At 35.8% G+C, this 22,977-nt stretch overlaps 1 protein-coding gene across 1 annotated transcript in view; it reads left to right on the plus strand.

The window, feature by feature from the left end:
• The window catches only part of PTPRQ (protein tyrosine phosphatase receptor type Q), a 99,556-nt gene extending 81,011 nt beyond the window's left edge, over window positions 1-18,545 (plus strand). Inside the window, exons 36-45 of the mRNA XM_041465510.1 lie at window positions 826-852; window positions 1,512-1,593; window positions 5,925-6,015; window positions 7,406-7,482; window positions 9,871-10,005; window positions 10,122-10,247; window positions 12,419-12,567; window positions 14,372-14,507; window positions 17,741-17,864; window positions 18,152-18,545. Coding sequence (XP_041321444.1) covers window positions 826-852; window positions 1,512-1,593; window positions 5,925-6,015; window positions 7,406-7,482; window positions 9,871-10,005; window positions 10,122-10,247; window positions 12,419-12,567; window positions 14,372-14,507; window positions 17,741-17,864; window positions 18,152-18,189 — 985 coding nt within the window. The 3' untranslated portion in view covers window positions 18,190-18,545. The remainder of the gene's footprint in view (window positions 1-825; window positions 853-1,511; window positions 1,594-5,924; window positions 6,016-7,405; window positions 7,483-9,870; window positions 10,006-10,121; window positions 10,248-12,418; window positions 12,568-14,371; window positions 14,508-17,740; window positions 17,865-18,151) is intronic.
• The last annotated feature ends 4,432 nt before the right edge of the window (window positions 18,546-22,977 follow it).

The following is a 22,977-nucleotide window of genomic DNA, read 5'->3' on the forward strand; positions in this document are numbered from 1 at the left end:
TAAAACTGAATTATTACAAACTTTTTTACTTGGTCCTTTAAACAAGCTTTCTGAGTCTGAGTGCTTAAAATTTGGTTTCTAAATCCATTCAGAGGCAATTTTGACCAAGTTTCAAGGCCATCTGAAAGTCCTCTGAGTATAGATCCTCATGTTCTATCTTCATGAAACCTGCCAAGAAATCAAATTAAAAATTTAATATGTGTCACAGTCTGTAAAATTGACATATACAGAAACAGCCATGAACATGTGAAAAATGAAGATAAAACCAGGACACTAATTTTTAAAATCTTTAGAAAGGTTTTAAAGGCACAGCTGTGGTTTCTGTAGAGGCACACCAGTATCATGATTCATCTGTGACTCATTTTAGATATCTGCTTCAAATGAGATGAAATTACACCTATTTCTCCTCACTGGTTATAAAAGAAATCTAGAGTGGCTGAGAAATAGGTGTCTGTGTTCAGTCAGATTGATCCTATCCTGATGCTCTGAAATGGCCCTTAGAAGAGTGATATTGGGTAAAGAATGCAAAATGAAGCCTGTCAGTGTGTATCTAGTGGTGTGCAGCAAGGATGGGTTTCCCAGGGCCAAATGAGCCCAGAGCACTGTAAAGTGATCTAAAGAAAATGATAGAAACTGTAAGTATGTAATTCATATCTGCCGATACCCGAGATAAAAACTAATAAAGACAACCACCCAAGGTATCTGAATTTGAATCCATAAGGGAAACCAATCTTTAGGTACATGGCATTTAATCTAGAACCTATTAAAATGCACAATATTGGTTAACTCTCAGCTTGCTACATTTAACAAAGATCTCTATTTCAGGTTACTTAGTTATAGAAAATCCATCAAGTAAGTTTACTAAAGATTTTTATGTTGTGTTCATTGGTGAGTCTCAATGTGTGGTTCCCTCCTCAGTGTTTGTTAGAAAAGACTCCAAGCTGCGTATAAATCATAAAAGCATGACTAATTGCATGGTAACTGGAGAAATGCTTTCTCTCTCTCTGGGGTGAAGCCTGCATGTCTGTGTTTTAGCTTGGGAAGTAATACAGGGTTATTTAAACTCCTCAGGATTTAAAAACCATGTCATTATGAGAATGAGGTCACTGCAATATTTTATGCGTCTAAAACCTTGCAATGTGTAAAATGTTTTCTGTCTGACAAAGGAGTATTATGTACCTTAGCATGCAATAATAAGTTTACAAATTTACTTTAATGTCAAAACCTCTCCTTGAAATGCTGTTACCTATGAAAACAATCATACCCTACAGCACTGTTAACATTAGCAACATAAAAAATATTGTGGGGGAGAAAAACAAGGGGGTAAAATGCTTCTCTTTTAAGTGATTGAAAAGAAATCAAATAAGCATGCTGTAAGCAATTTATAATTTTCTGCCTGTATAATTTTCCATTGCACTGGAAAATATTGTTTATTAATAAACTACAGTTACATAACAAGAATGACAAAGATATTCCCTATGGGTTTCTAATTCTTCTGTCTTTACTTTCAGGCCAATAAGCAAGAAATCCTTTCTACAACATGTTGAAGAGCTTTGCACAAACAACAACCTAAAGTTTCAGGAAGAATTTTCGGTATGTTGCTAGCAGTTGTCACAACATCGCAAGACCTTCAGTCGTTTCATGTGTCACATTTCATGTCCATTTTAAGCAGGCAAGGCCATGAAGGACTCTGGCCTTGATAATCAATACCCAATTACCAGGTTGATTGTTTAGAAAGTAACAGTACACTGATTTGGATTCTGCAGCCTATACTACAACCTGGTCAGAATTATTCACCTTAGTGTCAGCCAAAGATGATCTCCTTTAGTCTCAAACATTTCAAGACCGCCATATTTATGTTTTTTACATATCTAGTGTTGCATATGTAGGTTACCTAAGAACAAGTTATTTAGAGTTTTCTAACATATACACAGGTGTATTTAACTGCCATAAATATGTTTGTTTTCCTGAGCGGTCATGACTCCAAAAGGAGAGTTAATGTTCATTTTCTAAAATTTTCAGGCCCCAGTCATACTGCCATAAAACTCAGGAATGTTTCTCTTTTGTAGATTTTGGTGCAGAAAGTCAAAGGTTTGTACATGGTACTTTGGCTTTTGTTCCTCTACAAGTAATAGGGCATATTATGCTCTTGAGAAAAGCTTCCATATGAATAGCCTCCATTTCCTTACATGAGCAAATGAACACAGCAAGCCTGTCTTTCTGAAAGGGGCCTCGTTCTCAAAATATACATTACAGATAATATAATATCTGTATAGTTCCAAATTTAAATCTCAAAGTTTTCACTATTTTCATTAAGTAATATTTTATGGCTATCATATTTTTTTCGCAACAATAACTTCTTGTTATTTCAGAATCTTTATCATCATTATCTTTCTTAACATATACAGTCGTTTGCCCAAAAATAATTTGTCAGTGTCCAGTGACTTTATTATTTTGGATTTATAAATTTACCATTAATAATTTACCAGTTGAATTAACAAAAATGGAGACTTAACAATTGGCTTTTCTTTTGCTCGATTATATTATTTCAGTTTCCAAGGAAACACTAACAATAGTGTATAAATATTAATGGTATTTCCTACAGGTTTTTTTTGTTATGCTCATTAGGTAAAATTGGTTTGGATTTAATAATAAAAAGCACCATAAAATTCTCAGAGCAATAAAGTAGAAGTGTTATTTCACTTGAGCAAAAAATTATTATAGTTACATTATGCATGACTGAACAGATGAAAAGTTTTAATATCAATAACACTTTCACATATTAACATTCATTACTAGAAAGTCTCTAGTATTACTTTCTTTAGGTGCAACCCACATCGGCTAAGCCTTACAGATTTGTAACGTCTTAAATCTTAAACAATAGTGTTGTATCAAACCAAAATCTCTGCAATCTGCTTAAAATTTAGAGAAATACAAGAAGCTGAGGTCTCCTTCAAATAATTTATATAGTCATCTATAATAGATAGTTTTATATGTCATTTAGGTTTTCAGTCTTTTTATTCTCTGACCTCCAAATGCCATGTTTCAGAGTGTAGTGATATCTTCCCAGATGACTTGTCCAAGGGCAGGCAGAATTTCAAGGTAGGTTCAGCCTCTCAATACAAGTTTATCTATGTTATTTGTAGCACATCTTAACAGATAAACAATAGGATTGCCAGCGCACTTCAAATTACATTTGAATGACAATGCTCAGGAACAGGTAATGCATGCAATAAACAAGCAGACCTCATGATCTGCATTGTTTTTATCCACATGCATTATTCTACTTTTACAGAAATGACTTGAGGGTCCTGCAATGTGTGCAGGAAAGATTAGCTCAAGATATAAACCCTTGATCATGATGTAAACCCACATCTGAAGCACATAACGAAATGGTGAAACTGGAACAAGTTTCCCATAACAGCTGTGAATGCCCTATCCCTAGAAGTGTCCTAAGCCAGGTTGGATGGGGCTTTGAGCAACCAGGTCAAGTGGAAGATATCCTTGCCCACGGCAACAAGGGATTGGTCTAGATTATGTTAATGTCCCTTCCAACTCAAATTGTTCTGTGGTTCTATGAAAAGCATAGTGCTGAGCTTGCTTGGGCTCTCAGTCTGTCTCTGGATGAGTAAATTCAAGTTTACTGGGAAAAGAATATGAGAATATGATAATTTACACTAATGACGTGCTAGTATATTCCCTGTGTTGGATTTGGTCTGTTTCACCTAGCAGTCTTCCTGGACAATTCCAAGATATACTTTGGTAGGTAAAGTAGTCCAGGAATAATTTACAAAAGGCAGTTTGTGGACAACAAATATAGTTTAGAGTTTACCAGCATAAATGTGGTCTTTCTATTTCACTTACTCTTGTAATCCATGGACGTTCCCAGTTCCATCTAATTTGCTTGACTGACCAAACTGCAGTGCCAGGACATCTTCAGGGGTCAGTCTTGGTTCACCAGTGAACAGGACCTGTGTGTAAATGTGATGAGAAGGAAATCTGGACCTCAGAATGGACCTGGATCCATTTCTATTCAGAAAAGATGAGTTTAAAGGAACCATAGGGAGCCAAAGTAACGGATGATGGGTGTCACCTCATTGCTATTCAAACTTCCAGCTTTCCAGCTGATTCCTGTGTCTCTCAATACATTTAGGAACTTATGCCTTTCTAGTAACAGGCTAATTACTGCAACAGAAATACTTGTATAATACTTGATTTATGATAAGTTCTACTCATGAGTAAAAAAACTGAAATCCTTCAAAGAGTCACCAGTGTCACAAATGTACTGCAGTAAACAAAATGCAAACTTTATTTCAAGGTTTTATGAATTTGCAAAGAAACAAGGTTTCTGTGACAAGTTGTTACTGAGTCTGGGAACCCAAATACTCTTAACCCAAATACGAAAATAATAGATAAGACTGAAATCCCTACTAATGCAGAGAATTGGTATGAGGTTTTTGAGCACTTGTTCAGTTATTGAAGCATCATTATGAAAATAACAAGATCTGCCTCTCTATTTCCTCTCTACTACAAAGTGCTGTATAATGGTGCTACTTCTGCAGTAGGTAACTGGTAAGCTAAAACTCACAGGAGTGAGGCAAATGAGGAAAGTTAAAGGTCACATTATATGGGATTCCATGGCCCAAAACACTATTCAAAATAGGCATTTTGTGTATGTCCTTCCTTCATGAAAATATTCAATGACAGAAACTTTGTGGGAGAGTTTCAGCTTTCTGAATGAGAGGAATTTTAACATCTCAACTTTTAACTGTGTTTTACACACCAGGCGGACAAAATATTTGAATTAACAATGAAAGAAAAGGACTGAAATAAAACAGTCCTGGTTTTCCATTTTCCATTACCTCTCTTATTTATTTATTTATTTTCCAGGAGAGTCCCATTAAATTTTATTCATAAAAGACAGACTGTCTCAAATACCTTGGCAAAAGGGCATAATTAATATTGTACCACATAGTAAGGCTATCTGCCCAACTTTTGGAAGTAGCCCATGCAGACAGTAACCACTAATATTAAAAGACAAATTTGAAGGGATTTCAGCAAAATTTTGTAAAAATTTTTTTTTTTTTGCTTTTTCAAAGCAAAAAGTAGACCTCTTAATTTATATCTTAGATAGATATATATAAAAACCAGATTTGTGTATAACGTTTGTCTAACAAAACAAAATTCTATTGAAGATAACAATGTATTTAGAATTCTGGATTTTCTGTGTCTTCTATTCTTGTAACAACAAGGTCATCACTTTAACACATTTTCTACATTGACAAGTTCTGAAGTTGTCGCCAGTCTTTTAATCAACTTTGTAAATTATACCTGTTTATGCACACAAACTTCCTCATCAAATAAGTTCCTCACCATGAATGATTTATCCATCTCTGTCCTCCAGTAATAGAACAAATGGCCAGTTATGAAGCTGCAGTATATCCCAAAATAGCTCTTCCCACCCCTTTCACAAACAGTCCCAAGAACAATAACTTATTGCCAATTGTCTCAACTTAATTAAATTCTCATCAGTTCTCATGCTGTACCACCAACTCTCCCAAGCTACAGGAGTCAGAAAAAGGCATTATTCAAGACTGAGTCAGTAGGGCATGGTAACCAAGCATGTAACTTCAAGAAAAAAATCAGAAAACTAAAAAGGTGATAGACTGACTTTATCCAGGCTTTTAAAGGTGAAAGTTCATGTAAGCTTAATTGTTCAAGCTGACAGCATTGTCTGCAGTTCTGCATCTAACATTGCTGATTTAACTGGGGTTGACAGTGAGGTGGGAAGCTCTGTAATGCTTCCAGCTGTTCTTAGAAATGCACTGTTGCAGAACTGTAGAGTTTTTCCTCTTACTGGATGATTGTGTCATATTTTAAATGCAAGTGGAAAAGTTTTCCAACAAACATTTGTTCCTTTGCAGGAACTTCCCAAGTTTCTTGAAGACCTTGCTTCAACAGACGCTGATCTGCCTTGGAACAGGTCTAAGAATCGTTTCCCAAACATAAAGCCATGTATGTGTGTTTACTGACCAACTCCTCCATTTTGCTCTTTCAATAGTGTAACAGATATTTGTAATGCAAGTGTATTTTTGTTTGATCTGTCTTTGAAATAGCAGTACAGTCAAGTCCACGTTATGAAATAATTTTCTGTCAAGTAATCCGTCTTTACTTTGTGGGTTTTTTTAAAGACAGTTTTATTTGCAAGTAGCTTTCAACTTGCTCTCACAAGCTTTAATATGCAGGTGCAAGAAACTGTAGCCTCAATAGTTTCTTGGCTTTGTAATTCAAGCCATGTAGCAAACTCTTTAAAATTCTTCCTTATTGGTTTCTTTTCCCCCTTTAGTAAGAAGTAATTTTTTAAACATATAAAATCCACATGTTTGTGCATTCAGCTACCTCAGGAGTCTGGATATGCTTTCTTGTGGATATGTGTACATGTGCTACAAAGGTTTCACAGAAGATCAGAGTGACTGTATGATAACTTATAAGCCCAGGCTAGATATTATCACAGGAGACAGGAGTCTGTCTCTCTATACTCAACACTGCTTCATTTTTCAGTTAATAAGACAAGAAATGTCATTATTATTTTAGGCATTAGCTGTGATGTGAGATGGAGTGCATAGCATTCCTCGGTTAATAATGCTACATTCTGTGCTATTAACTTTTCAGAGCAGCTGTGCTTGCTATCTATTGCCTTGTTCAAGACATATTCTAAGTCACAGTCACTAAAAATTTATCTTCATGACAGACAATAAGAAAAACAGATATGTTTCATAAATATTAAACTTTGTATTCCAATGTTATTTACTAAGTTGAAGACCAAACACAAAAATTCTGGTGTTACACACATTATATGTTTCTTGGATTTTGTAATTTCTGCATACGTACTGTAGGACCTAATCAGAAACTCTAACCTTTTTTTTTTTTAATAATGACTTTATGTAAAAAAAAAAAAAAAAAAAAAAAAAAAAAAAAAAAAATTAGAAAAGTGCCAGAATCTCTCTCAGTGACCTGGGCATCAAGTACATATAAAAAACTATCAGTTGCCTGACCCTGCCCTCTGATTCACACAGAAGTTGTGTGTGCTAGGACAGCATGGTTTGAAGTACACAGGCTCCTTTTAGGTACAGAATCCTCCCATACATACATCAAATTGGAGGTTTCAGCTCGTTAGCCACTTAAATTAAAAAGTATTATCTGCTACATGTCTAGAACATTGAAGAAAGACCATATAGTAATGGAAAAAGGTTAAATTACCTTTGTAGTTAGTGTTCTACTCCATCAAATATTGTTACTGCTAATAATAGTATTTTTGATTTCCTAGCACTCCAGGAACACTTTTCACATGTTCTATGGTTTTTGAACCAATCTTTTAGTTAACTAGACTTTACTTCCATGATAGATAATAACAACAGAGTAAAGCTGATGCCTGATGCTGGTATTCCTGGATCTGACTACATTAATGCCAGCTATGTGTCTGTAAGTAGAAAGTCTCTCACATTTTTACTGTATTTGTTTTCTGGTAGAAGAGTAAAAAAATAACTCGCAACAAAAACAAGATTCTAATTTTTCTTTCATTCACTACAGCCACCGTTGCCATGACATTGTTCAAGTGACTCTGTGGCACTAAACATGGCAAGTTAATAAAATATATATCCATTTTCATTGCTAAGCAATGATTTCCAAAAATAATCATAACTGTGTCCAGCAAGTTGCTTTTTATAAGTTTTCTCATACCATTTTCATAAAAGGCAACAGTGGAACTCCCACTGAGGTAAATTGTTTAGATAGGTGTTATTTGGTCTCTTGATTCAGGAGTTAAAGTTGTTGTATATGAATAGGACAGTGCAAAGATATTGAACTGAAAACTTTCATAGAAATAGCTAACAGTTTTAGTATGCTCCTTATTATTTTGTGAAAGTTATGATGAAGGAAAATGAAAGTAGGCTTCTTGAAGAAGAAAGTAATACTACATTTTTCATCCTCATCATTCTTCTCAGACTTTCCCATTTTCTTATTGTGTGCATCTATATTTTCATCTCATTTTTGTTCTGTTGAAGCTCAAAGTGTGAATTATAGCTATGCATCTAATCTCTTCTAGCAGTGGCTGGTGATCTCACATGAGGTCAAGACCTGATTTACATTAAATACTTTTCAAACATGTAGCAAGACATGCAGAGTGTAGTCAAAACAGATGACACAAAGGAAAGTAGAAATAGTTATTTGCAGGTAAATAAGAGACATGACAGAGAATAAGCAGTAGACTGAGAGGATCTTCCTTTCTTATGAGCAAATGGTATTTATTCCAACTATGTCTTTGTTCTGAGAGTTAGCAGACAGGAAGAACCATGCCACTTGATGCTGGGACTACACAGAATGGCTGAGAAGGAAAGCAGAGGCATCTTGGAGCATGGTCTGGTCTTTACCCTTCCTGTCACTGACAGGCCAAGTCTTAGGCAGGGAACACTAACAGCAACTCCCAAAAAGCTGCAGCAAAAGCCAGCTATAGTGTTCCTTGCTGAGATTTTGCTTGTGTGCATACATTTTGGACGGCCATTCATCAGTGAATAGACAGTTCCAGTGTTATGGTTTCTCAAGGCCAAAGTTTCACCCTTTATACGCTCTCACTTTCCATGTTTGTAGATGTATAAATATATAAATGCATATAGCTGTAAACATGGAATGTGTATGTGTATTTACAGACCTAATTACCTAGGCCTGTATACATATGCATTGTTGTAAAGAGAGGAAAAGAGAAGTCTTGAACTTAGTTTTAATAAATGGGAACTCTGCTGCTACTTTCATTGGTTAAACAAAGTCATTAACTGAACTGTGAGCTTTGCATCCCTGAGTTATAGTTTCTCACCTCACTCTTAAACTAAAGAGGATTAACATAGTTTCCCACTGCCACCTGTTCTTTATATTATAGATGGAGTAAGTAACAGGCAGCTGTGAATTATAGGGCTATAATTCCAACAAGAAGCTTTGGTGGTGCTATAAACCACAGTGTCAGTTGTTTTGAGCAATAAGCAGGACACTGTGATATTATAAACTGCTAGTTCTACAGCACAAATTTATTGTTATTATTGCTATTGTAGTTATTTTAGACTTTCTGTAGTACATAATAGTTCCTGTAGGTGTACTTCTTTCCTATGAGGACCCAGATCCATGTGAAACCATGCACTCAGAGCATCGATAGATTTTTTTCAATAAACTTCCTTCTTCACAAGCTTTACACTGATTTATAAATTAACCAAAGAGCAAAAGCCAACACTAAAATAAAAGTCAACACCTTCAGTAGGTTTCTTGAAAACATTTAATTGGAGGTCATTTATTTCAATAAGCTTCAACCCCAAGTTACAGCACATCCCAGACAATCACCAAACAGCAAGGTCATTAGCGTGTGTATTACTTGCACTGGCTCTCAGACTGCTCCTTATTTGTTTCCCTGGCTCCACTGCTCCTTAGCACTATTTGATTCTCCTTTGTTGGCCACCTCTTGATTTAGTTCTTGGTGGCCTCTAGCTGGATCTGCAGTAAGTATAATATGAAGGCTTAGATACTTTCAAATGGGAATTGATGACCTGATGTCCCTGTAATATCTGTGCTAAATGCATTTCTATTACCATGGCGCTTCCCATTGTAGAGTATTGGTTCATAACTGGACTGCCAAAAATAGCCATTTCTTTCCTAGTTTTCCAGAGCAACCTGCCATGCAGTGACTATTGAGGCATATGCCAATTTGCTTAGTATGTCTGACAAGGTTTTAGCCTTAGGCATGGCAGATACAGGCACAACTGTGAGTCACATGCAAACTCTTTTGTTTCCTTGCCAACCATTATGTATTAAACATTTTCTCTTTCTTAGGGCTATTTATGTCCAAATGAGTTTATTGCAACTCAGGGACCTTTACCAGGAACAGTGGGTGATTTCTGGAGAATGGTGTGGGAGACAAGAGCTAAGACACTTGTGATGCTCACACAATGTTTTGAAAAAGGACGTGTAAGTTACCAGTGAACCAATTAAAAGCATTTGATATAACTAGAAATTCTGTATGTAGTTTCTGTCAAGATTATAACATGATAATTGTTAATTAATTAGTGATCATCTCCCTGCAGATAAGATGTCATCAGTACTGGCCAGAAGATAATAAACCAGTGACTGTGTTTGGGGATATAGTGATTACTAAATTGATGGAAGATATTCAAATAGACTGGACCATCAGAGACCTAAAAATTGAAAGGGTAAGCCAGCACTGGAAGTTGATGGAAAAATTCATCCAACACCCGAAAGAACATCAGATATGCTACATCCCACCCAACTACTCCCTCAATATTCTTCTTTTAATCTTTTCATGCATATGCTTTGTACTGCCTGGTTGCCCTGCATTTTATTTTCATTGATGCTTTATTTCCTGAAGATTTTTGTCACAAAGAGCTCAGATATTTGTCCAATATTCTATGAAGGGCCTATTAAGGTTACTGAACTTCTGATCTGGTGGGAAGTGAAGTTTCTACTTGGACACAATTCTGTCTGTTGTAGAAAGGAATAATCTTAACCATTCTGAGATGAGACAAATCCCTTTGAATGTATCCCTCTCAGATTAAAGGGCAAGATTCTCTGGTGCAGCTGTTTTGCATTGTACCACCAGCCATTGTCCTCCACCCCCAGGAGATTCACCCAGCATGCATGAGAACCATCAGTATTACTCCTACTCTTTGTGCTGGGAAGGAGGAACAGGGGTACAGCAGAGAACTTCACCTTTGTCATGACCCACAATACAGTTTCCACGTGTTGGAAAAATTATAACCCAGCATTAAATGGGAAGAGCAGGTGGGCTCAAAAAGCAATCTGGGAATAAAGACCCAAAATTAAATCAGCTTTCTTTGGCACTGCCAGAATTGATTTGTGTTGCAAGTAGTGCAGCCAGATCCTAGGATCTGAACTTGGCTGTGCTAATGCAGACATTGCCATGCTGTGGCATGTACATGTGACAAAGGGCACACAGCAGGTAGGGGCTGGTCTCAGCAGCCGCCGCCCCATAGGGATATGTTGTGCACATACTGCAGAGAAACTGAACATTTAAAAATGACTGAGAGAAGATAAACCTTTTTTTTCTGCTAAAAATAGAACATAGAGAAGCAAGACTGGAAAAAGGACTATTTAGAATAGAAATGAATTCCAGTGAAATGCCAAGTCACGTGTGTTAACGAGGGTGAGGCTGAAAAGAAGATCATTTGAATTGACTGGGTGATCAATTTACTGTCACTGAACTATCCTGCACAAAAAGCTATGCCCTTTATAAGCATGTCATTAAATTTGCTGTATTGCTGGTTTTAAGATTGTATGTCCATTCACAAGTGGGTGAATGTTTGATGATCTTCCAGTGAAGACAAAAAACATATGTGAAGCAAATAACTCAAAATTAATGCCATTGTGTATTTCTCTTCCATTTTTATATTGATCAGTTTAAAAATAATAGTACAACTACAAAGTAGTTGCTACACATAATTCTTCACTGTTGTTCAATATTTCTTGCAATATGAAAGAAGCAAGTCATTGGTTCAAAAACAATTTGAAAAAATAGAAACTGGTTCATTTCACAACAGTTGATTGAACTGTGGTACTCCTTACTGCAGGATATTGTGAAGGCTAAAAACTTACAGGGATTCAAAAAATCTATATAAATTAGCAGAAGAAAATACTGGTGAGTATTATTAAATTTCCATTTACTGTCTCACTGAGGCAGTTCACAAGTCACAAACTATTAAGAATGCAAAGGATATTCTGGGGAACTACAGCTACATTGTTGTCATGTTTTATAATGTTCCCTAACATTTTTTCTTGACTACTGTTGGAAAGAGCATATTGGTGTAGACAGGCCTTTGGCATGATCCCGTTCTTTCATTTTTATGTCCTTCAAAAGTAATCTGGGTATTAGATCATAACCTCTTTTTTGAGGTTACTGATGCTGCTGCTCTGATTGAGAGAACATGAAAGAAAATATGTCTGTGTTCACCCAGTGTATGTGTGTTTGCCTTTACCACACTGGATTACTCTTAGAGTAGTTGCTTTTTCCTGAACAAATTTGTCATCCCAGCTGACTAAATTTCTCAAAGAGTCATAGAGACTTCAACCTGCAATCTACAAGTTACAGGTATAATGACTGAAGTTGAATGAAGAGTCACTACTGAAAACACTAATACTTCCTGAAAGATGGACTTGATGCCATCCCTCAAAAAACCTGCCAGAAGTTCTGTGCACAGCAAATTATCCCTTTGTGCCAGTAATCTTATAATTATTATGCTATTCTAATTTTATTTTTTACATGAAATTACTGAGAGGATTGCACGTACCTTACTGAACCTTCTGTAGCATTTCTTCTGTAAAAACTGCATTATTATGTACTTTTCAGCATGGAGACTGCATGATGGTGCGGCAGTGTAACTTCACTTCTTGGCCAGAACATGGAGTCCCTGAAACTACTGCGCCAATTATTCACTTTGTAAAACTCATCCGTGCAAGTCGAGCACATGATAGCACACCGATGGTGGTTCACTGCAGGTGAGTATATTCACCAAATCATCGTTTGGTAGCTTTGACTCTCAAGTCCACAATAATGCACAGGGAAGTTGCCAGAAGAGCAACCATGGAGGCTGAGTGCACAGATATGGTTTTAGTATTCTAGTATGGACAGCAGTGAAGGTTTCTCTATCAGTTCTTCCTACTCCTTTCTAGAAGGTAAAATGCCTGTGTCTGTTCTGCCGTTTATGGAAATCCATTGAGGAGATGTCAGGGAAATAATTGTTCCAAAAATTACCATAAAGTACTGCTGGATTTTTCTCCATTTTCCTCTTCAATCATGAGAAGAGGAACAGCAAATGACATGTATTGGTTTAAGTTACTTTTATTACAATTAGAACACTTCTTAAGAAGCAAGTATTAAAAATATATTTAAAATGTATATGACACATGTCATAAAGAAGAAGCTATTTGAAGCTACAGAGAATGAGAAATAGAAATAAGGGTTTGCATAGGCCAGATTTCAAACTTGGATGCCTGTAAACAGTTAAAACCTATATTTAGGCTCTTAAATAAATGGTCTGGTGGTTAGAGGTGTTCAGCTGTCATAGTTTCCACTGGTTTCATTAATACCCTTAAATTTCTGTTTCAAAGAGTATGTGTGGGGAGGCCTAAGTCTTAAGGAAACTAATGAGTGTGACTTGCATTTTGTGCAGGTCAGTGTTCCCACTGAATGTGTGGGCATGCTCCATAAAAGGGAACTGAACTCATAGATCTGCTACTGAGTCTTTGCCTCATTCTCACTTGGTGTGAGTCTGGAAATAAGAGGCAGGAAAAGATGCCTTTGATGCTAGAAATTTTTTTCCACATTATCTCGCATGGGAGTTCTTATTATTTGTCCTCAGCATCCTATGGGTGCCACCCACAAAGGGTACTTTACTCATTTAATATTGCTGTCTTTGATGAACAAAGGGCCTCTACTGCAAGGGCCACAAAGACTATGACAGCAGAGAACAACACAGTCTTCATGTTTTCAGGACACATATTCTGTGGGGACCCTCTACAAGGAACCCTATATCCTTTTCAGAAGGGAGATGCGTAAAGGGGCCAGCAGGCTCCTGATACTCCACCTGTGCTCAAATTCCTGATGGCTATAAACTGTTACTGTATATTCTCATATCAAGAAAACTCATTCATTAATTTTTGCTCACTAGATATTGCAAGCTCAAGAGTTATGCTATGCATCTGCAGTAATATACCCTGCCTTTGTTACACCAATTGCAGAGAAGTCTGATAGTCATTTGGAAATGATCCTATTCATTATAAGACCTTGAAATAAAACACTACCTACCAGCAGGTCTTGAACACTCATCCTCCTTTTAAAAGTATTTTCTTTAAAATTTTTTTGCTAGATCCCATATTATTTTGTCTCAAATACTAAAAGTGTTACAGAATCCCAGTGTGATTTCACAAAATCTTGTGGGTTTTTCCTCTCAATTAATGAGCTCTAGAAAACTCATTGAAAAGCTATAGCATCTTTTTTTTTCCACTCAAACAGGTTTGGATCATATGAACATATGAATGAGTTATATCTCATTTATCTGATGAAAATGATAAATCAAAAATTATGAAAATGTGAAACCAAAATTAGAAAATTGCTCAAATCCAGATTTCACTTAATCCAATTCAGAAAGAAATTCATAAGATGTAAATACTGAAAAAAAGATTTAGGTTTTGTTTCGAAAGTTTTTCTTTTCACAATAAACAATTTATCCAGAATATTCTAAGAAAATGCTGAAAGCATTAACATAAAAGCTTTATTTTATCTTGTTTATCATGTTTGCAGTGCTGGTGTTGGAAGAACAGGTGTTTATATTGCACTTGACCATTTAACCCAACATGTAAATGACCATGATTTTGTGGATATCTATGGACTTGTAGCTGAGCTAAGAAGTGAAAGGATGTGTATGGTACAAAACCTGGTAAGAGTTATCTGTTCTATTTCCCTGTTATTGAAAAATTAGTCATGTCTTCACATGACCTACAAAACAACACTATAAAGCTAATAACGATCAGCTGTATAATGCATTTTCTACCAAATCCTGCTTTTATTTATTTCAAGCATTGTGGAATTATATTGTCTATATCCACCTAAGTACACTTAGCCAGCAAAGTCTTGACAAGTGCTGAAAAGAGTGCTATTTATTTTTAAACCTAAATAATAATTTCTCAGTTTCTAAGAAAGTTTATTTCGTTTTGGGTAAAGAACAGTGGTTATATTAAAAATGGATTCACTCATTCTCTACTTAATTTGACTTTATTTACTACTTTAGTGTATTTTTGGGGTGTATGAATATGTGGCATAGTCCACCAAACTTTAAAATAGTCATTTACCTTTGAACTCATTATTGATGCCTTGATTCTTTTTCAATCACTTCAAATAAAATAGTATATATGGATGGATTTAATCACAGATTTCAACATTTTCAAAATCAATGGTGGGTTTTAGGTCTAGAAAAAGTACATTTCTAGCAGGTTTATTTTGTATGGATAGAAGTCAGTGATGACCTTCTGGTGAGGAAGACTTCCTTCTGCTGTATCTGGGATTCTGAGTATATATAAAGGAATAATATTAGAATTTAAAGCTGATCCTAAATGCCCAGTGGAACAGAAATCAGCTTTGTTTGGATAGGGCTTCTAGCATAAGTCTCCTGCTGGCCAGATCTAACCCAGGGCAGCCTGAAGTCTTTGAGTCTACAGCATGACTTACCAGCTTCTCAGCATGGATGAGTAGTTTCAGGATGCACTTCCACATGACTGATGGATTTAAATTGATTTTAATATAAGGAGACTTGCTCCATTTGGAATGAAATTCTGTTATTCCGTATCACAACAGAATATGTAAAAAGTTTGTCAGAATACACAAAGCAGTTAATCCTTCTTCAGAAGATTTTATGGGACCTTCTGGTGGTATTCTGACATGATATAACTTGTAAGGTGCAGTCTGGATACCATGTGCTCTAAATTTTCACTTTTGAAGTTTTGATGCAGCTAAAAAATTGCCAGTACTTTCTTGTGAGGATGAATTCTGGGAATACTTTTTGGTTCTTGTTTTACTTTATGGGCTAAAAGTAGAATCACCTAGAAATAAAATCAAAGGCTGGAAGACAATTTAATGGAAGCAAACCCAAAATAAAATTTCAAAACAGTGAGACATTTGATAATATCATTGCATGTTTTTAAAATATGCATCATTTTTGTGTATCTCTTCATTTGGATGTTTTGGCAGGGGCTAGAAAAAGTGGTGCCAAAATACAATACAAGATGATGGTGTCAGAGTTCAGATTTCCTAACAAATCAAGTATCCATCTGTATGCTAGCTGCAAAATTCTGTCATAGCCTGTTCTCTGTCCAGGTCATTCTAACTCATATTTGCAAGACTACAAAAGTCAGATCAGCAACAAAACTTGCTCAAAGGGAATCAATCTTGTAAAGTTTTACGGCGGATTCAAAAGTCAAGCTGTTCTGAGAGTTCTGTTATAAAACACTGTTGAGTAGCCTATTAATCAGATTTTATGTGATCAGCACAGAAGATATAAAAGAGAGGAGCAATTCCTCCCTAGAACTCAGTATAGAAAGCCCTCAGTCAAACTGTCTGTAAGAACTGTGAGTAAGATAAATAAAAGTTGATTGCTCTCAGACCTGTATTTTGCTTGTTTATAGCTTCAAAATAATATTCCTTTTGCTAACAAAGTCATGATATGTTACTGTAACCAACAGATGAAAATAGTTAAGACTGTCATTGTTTCTAACTGAGAAAATATCTAGTTAGACATAAATAGCCCAGGTAGCCTGGTTCACTCTCCCCTGGCAAACCCAGAAAGATTTTCATTGTTACATCATCAGAAGTTGCTGTATGTGTACAAGAGATTACAGAGCTTTCAGAGGCTGCATTCTGAACTGGAATAACCAATCTAAAATAAACTCCACTGAAATTTAAGACTTTCATTCTAGAAATCCATCTTTGTTCAGCAAACATATCAAAGTTTATCTTCTTGCCAAGTACAAAGGCTAGTTTGAAGTAATGTCATGCTATTATTCAGCAAGAAAGATATTGAAAGGTGTAATGGTGCTGCACACTTCAGAGGACCTGTGAAAAGCTGGTTTAATTACCCACAGTTCTGGAGCTGTGGCAGTAACTCTTATCCATGTAAGCAAATGTCTCTCATACATCTGAGACACTTGGATTGCAAGCTGTGAAAGAAACAGACACTTGGATGTCTGTTGTGAAAGAAAATAGCAATCATTGAGCCAAAAAGTTATATAAGTATTTTTACCCGTGCAAAAGTCAAGGGTAAGAGTATGATTTTGGTGCAGTTATTCCAAATCCATCTTGACAAGGTCCTGGGCAAAATAGCTGACCCAGCCTGAGCAGTGGGTAGCTGCACCAGGTGGTCTCAAGAGGTCTCTTCCAATCTGAATGTACTGGCTTATTTTCTGCATCTACATATACAATACTTCTCCTATGTGAATATATGCTTAATCCATTTATTATATTTCTATCTGTTTTCATTCTTACATTCTTACATTGCCTTATTTTGTTTTCTTCTTTTCAGACTTTATGTCCTTGAAAGTGTTAAATTACCTTTAGCTGCCCATTCTTTGTGTTAGTATATGTTAAAAATGAGGCTACAGCTCAGGAAGTATCACTCAAAATACTGGGTTAATTCGCTCCTAGCACTGGTGCAAGCTCCTAGAACATATAGGTTTAGATTTCTTGAACTTCTGCATTTGACTGCACCCTGCTGGTTTTCTCTGTGGTAGAAATAGGAAAAATTTCTTATCTAGATATTACTTTCACGTGGTTCAGCTTCTTCAGTCTGCATCTCATGGCAAAATGTCTTTTCATAGAACAAACATTCACAGAAAATTGTAGACTAGCCTATTAGTCTCAGTAATGGTTAGTCAAATTTCATATATCTTGCTGTTCATAAAGATTTATATGTTTAGGCAAATTTAAAGCATTCTTTTTAATAATAATTGAAATCAGATCAGGCATATATGATATGGTCACCGAAGTACTGAGATTGCTGCGTTAAACTGCAGTTACTTCAAGATTTTCTAGGTGTTATAGAAAAAGTTAAAAGTTTTTTTTGGTATTACAAGTAGATTTTTTTTTTTTCTAATCAAGCATCTTTAAATTCACATCTTGCAGGCACAATATATATTTTTACATCAATGTGTATTGGATCTGTTGACAACTAAGGGAAGTAGTCAACCCTTATGTTTTGTAAATTATTCAGCACTGCAAAAGATGGACTCTCTGGATGCCATGGAAGGTAAGGAGATACAGACTGTGTCAAAATTATTTTTCCAGAGCAGGTGCAATGACTTTTCCAGACTAAGAAGCAGCAAAAAAGTCCTTTAACATGCTTTTTTTTTTTGCTTTAAAAATATAATTATCTAGCCTTTTGCTGCTCTTTATTCCCTGTCACAATAATGGTCATTGCTCAATCTTTCCCCACTTTTTTCCATGCAAGACCTTTGTAATTCAGTGAAGAACAGTTATCTGCCATAAGTTACTATTTGTTTACAGTCTAATTTAATATATCTGTTTCTTCTGCAGGTGATGTGGAGCTTGAATGGGAAGAAACAACCATGTAAATACTAGGAGTAAATATTACAGAAAAGGAGATTTTGAAAATCAAAGTAATATTTTTCTAAGCACAGGGGCCAAAGTGAATTCCCCTATTTTGTTGATTAAAGAAAACACAGATGATTGAGACATCTTTTCTTCTATCAATGTGCCTTCATAAATAAGTTAAAGTATTTTATTCAGAATACTGAGCAATAATGGTTTGGAGTACTTTTGCACAGACTGCATTTCTGGTGTTGTACAAATAGTGCATTCAGTATGTATTTAAAGTGTATTTGAACACATTCCTTTTTTCCAAACTATCTTTGTAAAAGAAAAATGAGCCAAATAGGATGTAAAAAATTAATATTTCCATTGAACCCAGTTTGGTGTGAATTTGCTGTGTTCTGTGTGTTTTGGTTTTAAGTAAAAGCTAAGGTTTCTTTACTCATTCTTGATAGATGGCTTCAGTGTTGTCAGTTCTTGTAGATTAATTCCAAGACCATCACAATGATCTTTACCTAACTGTATGTTCTTGTGTTTTGAATATTTTTTTTACAAGAGGTAGTACATCAACTCATGATCCTGAACAGCTGAAGAGTCACCTTCTGACATGGGGAGGATTATTCAGCTTTTACACAGCACACAGTAGCTCTTCAGGGACACTTGGGGCTATTTAAACTATTTTATAATCAGCAGGTTGGGTTTTTTTAAATACATAATGATGATTGCATATGTTCTGTGCAGAAAAAAAAGTGTTTTACATTCCTGCTACTTTTTCAAGCAGACAAAACAAAGTAAAACTAGAAATCTATTATCTGTTATAATGAATGCTAGATTGACTTATGTAATAGAATGTTTAGAATTCATTCACCTTTCTTGAATATAACACTATTCAGCATTTTGAAAGGTTGCTCAAAATTTAATATCAATGTATTTTATAACACAGTTGTCAAGTAAAGAGTTTTTGCACCTTCCTCAGATTTGGCAAATCACTGCAGACACTGAAAATTATGGGTGCTAATACCTAGAGATTTAATAAAAGAAAAATCTTCCACTCCCAACAATGATGATATGATGATTATTGTTATTATTGTAAATAGATCTGAAACAGGAATGAGAGAGGCAGGAAGCTTGTATCTGAGAAGAAAGGCAAAAATTAGTAGATTAGGAAGACTAAAGAGATAATGAAACTGTGTGCCCTGGTTTCATATGGAAGTGACAGTATTCAATTGATATTATTGGGTGGAAGGGTTGATTGCTAAGTTTTTCTTAGGTAAAAAAATGTATCATTATTCTGAATAGCAATAAAGCTGTGACCTTAATATGAAATGCAAAACATAATAGCAAAGAGACTTTGGAAGTGCCATCTTATATTGTATTTAGACAGAAGAAATCAAAGCTGTCTTGTTGAGGCATCAAGCTCAGGGAAGTCAGACAAAACTCTTTAGAGCCCTGAAATATATATGTGAGGGGCTGTTCTTGTGTGTACACACTCTGAACAGAATAGCCAATGAACAAAAATTTCCATTTCTTCACTGTAGCTTCCAGACAGAAAATGATATGCACAAGGTAACATGGTGCTTTTTCAGAACTAAATGATGGTGGTTTTATAAACTAGCAAAGATGGCACAGTGCAGACCCTTTTTAATTTTGCAGAAAGTGCCAAATATCTAAAATGAAAATCGAAAGACAGCATTTAAGGAGGTAGAAGTGATCTACAGAGATATTTTGGCAATCTGTCTTTTGGGAAGATCAACGGTATTGTAAACATCACCTGTCAAGCTAAAAAGAAAACAATGCCTTTTAACGCTTGATAGGGGGAAGAGAGAGGTGATGTCCACAGCTGTTCAAGTCTCTGGCAAAGCATTCGGTGCAGCTCTAGTTTCATTTGGTTCCTATGAAACATGTGTTCTTCATTTATTATACATGTACTTTAAAGTATTCTGACAAATTGCTTATGGGGACTTACAGATGTTTTTCATGATTTGTGGTTGTACTTGGTAGCAGTACAGGGAGCACTGTGATAAACTGACATTATAGAGTCATAATCTTGTATAGTCTTATAGCTACAATGGTGGAATATCTGGAGGAAAATCTAAGCCTTATGCAACTTAGAGATGAACTCCAGAAGTTCTAAATGTGCTTAAGTGTTCTCTGGCTTTTATAAAATACTTAATGGTGAAGATTCTATACACTCCTTTAGGGGACCTGCCTATGGTTACACTGTGGGTTACACTGCATTCAGGAACCTGCCTGCCTGACAGAAAATGGGACTCCCTTTTCTCTATGAAAAGTAATTCAAGTACTTTACTGTACATTTTGACATAAGCAATCTGATAAATGCCACCTTGCATTTTGTATTGTCTCCGGGGTAAAAGATAATATTCAGCATAAACTGGCCACAGCTTGTAAGGTACATGGTCAGGGAAAGAAGTATCTCCAAGAAATTCTCTCCAAGTACTGGTTTTTAGTACAAACACAGCAGTAGTTTGAAACTTACTGTGTGTCTGCCAATGCTTTACAGGGATAGAGGAGCATCCATATATCAAGAAATTCCTCCAGACCTCAGCTCAGTTATGATGGAAGAATTTCTACATAGTCTCTTGTCTTCCAACCCTCCTCCCCTTTTGAAATAACCCTTCCCTATGGCGGTGCCTCTGACAGCACTGCAGAAGAGCTGGAATCAAGCAGAATTTGTCCAATTGCTATTTTAAGAATATGTATATATATATATATAAAACACCCCATCCATTCATTTTTAATGTCGCCACTCAATTTTCTACAAATTCTTGGCGCTACTAATATAGCAAGAGTGTACTCTGCCAAAATTAGAAATGGAATGAATGAAAATTGGAGAAACAATCAGAAATTCTACAGGATTATTGAAATTAGGTCACACTGTATTAAATTATCTGAGAAATTTCCAGAGGCTGATATATCTTCATACAAAGAAGAAGTAGTATTTATATATATATATGTATTTTTAGCCAGTTCTGCTGGACATCCTTACAAGAGACTACTCTCAGTGCCCTTAAAATACTGACTTGTTCTGTTCACAAATGTAACAGAAAGATAGCAGAACATTAAGTTCATGTTGAATTGAAAGCACTTCTTATACTGTTAAAGGAGTTGATAAAAATAATTGTGAGTTCAATTGTAATTTTACTGCATATATGGAGTTACTCAGGGATTTAATTTCTTAACGTTATGTGAAAGATTAATAATGTGAATGAATCTGTGTAGTACCATCTATATATTGCTGCAATATAGAGTATGATCATAAGCAGTTACTAAAAAAAGGCAGCAATGAACAATGAGTCAATCATACTTCATACTAAGGAAGCATGGCAGGGAGCTTTCTTGGTTGCACACAGACATTGAAAAACAAAAAGATATGGATATGAATTTGCTGACATTCAGGATACAAAGCCCTGTGAAGTCTGTGAACAGAGGAGATTTTTTTCTGAAAATGTTTTGACAGCAGGTTAAAGTAAAAATTGAGAAGTACCAGTTTCAGAGGGCTTCAGTTAAGCATAACACAAGGTCATTGTCTGTCCATGGAAATATTCAGTAAAAATAGATCCATAATAATTTTTCTTTTGAGACATATGACAAATATCTAATTAGCCACTGGTTTAGAGGATATACACATGGTAAAAATGAATTCAGGGTTGTTTTATAAGTAAGTTATGTGCCCATTCATTGCTGCAGTGCATTAAATACAGTAGACTGGAACTGGAAACCATTGACTCATAGCGCTGAACGTGTCTTAGTTGGTTTTGATTTTAAGGAAATGAGTCAGAAAATGTGCTGAAAGGTGATGTTTCAACATTTTCTCTAACTGTTGTGTCACCATTCTACGGTGTCAAAAAAAGCCAATTCCTCCCAATATTGTTCTCCATGTTCTCTTTTCTAATGTTGTGTTTCTTATCTGTATATGACTATATTAGAAGGAATTGCAAACAGTAATATGGTTGTTTGAATTCCAGTACTGCGGGCAAGATCTGCAGGTAGTGGTCTTACAGGTGTGGTCTTACAGCAAACCTTCCTTCCCTCTCTTTCCCATGAGTTGATTTCCAGATGACACCATGGAATATCAGCCATGTTTTTGCTCTGACTCCTGTTCAATACATTTTCTGCCCTTTCCTCTCCGTGGCTATGATTACCAGGCAAGTGCAAAGCTACTTCTGTGGTTCCAGAGCTGAGCTATGTCACCAGTGGCATGTCTGTGCAGCATCAGCTCTGCATACAATTGTAAGGGTAAGCTGATTTCCTATCCAGAAGTTCCCCTTACTGCTAAAATAAATTCTGGTATAAATTTTAGTACTGGTCATTGTTCAGTGTGAGCTGAAAATAGAAGGATGGATTCAGTGTTTGATATTTGGATGGAGATTCTCTTTTCCCGATAACTTTTTCCCAAACAATGCTGAACTAATTACTAATTTTGTTTCTTCTTACAACTCCCTTACCATGTAGGCCTTTTCTCAAATTCTATGTGAACAAAACTGAAAATCAATGGCTTTTCACCACTGAGTGTATGACACATTTCGTAGATCCCACATCATCAGGCAGCTTGCAATGAAGTTGTGAGTCTGTGTTTCAGTTGAAAGACAACATTTAGAAGGTTTCAGATATACTTGGATCATCTTACTCTGCTTGTTGATTTGTGTTACCAGGGTGATCTTTTTGTAGGATGACAGCTGCACCCAGCTATCTACTGTAATAATGAATAAACTGTTCCAGTACTCCTTACAGTCAGTACTGTGAGAGCTGAGAGAAGTTTTACAAGGATGTTCCCAAAATATTTTGGAGGA

This window comes from Pyrgilauda ruficollis, unplaced genomic scaffold (genome assembly GCF_017590135.1).
Source record: "Pyrgilauda ruficollis isolate IOZ18807 unplaced genomic scaffold, ASM1759013v1 scaffold19, whole genome shotgun sequence".
Taxonomy (NCBI): Eukaryota; Metazoa; Chordata; class Aves; order Passeriformes; family Passeridae; genus Pyrgilauda; species Pyrgilauda ruficollis.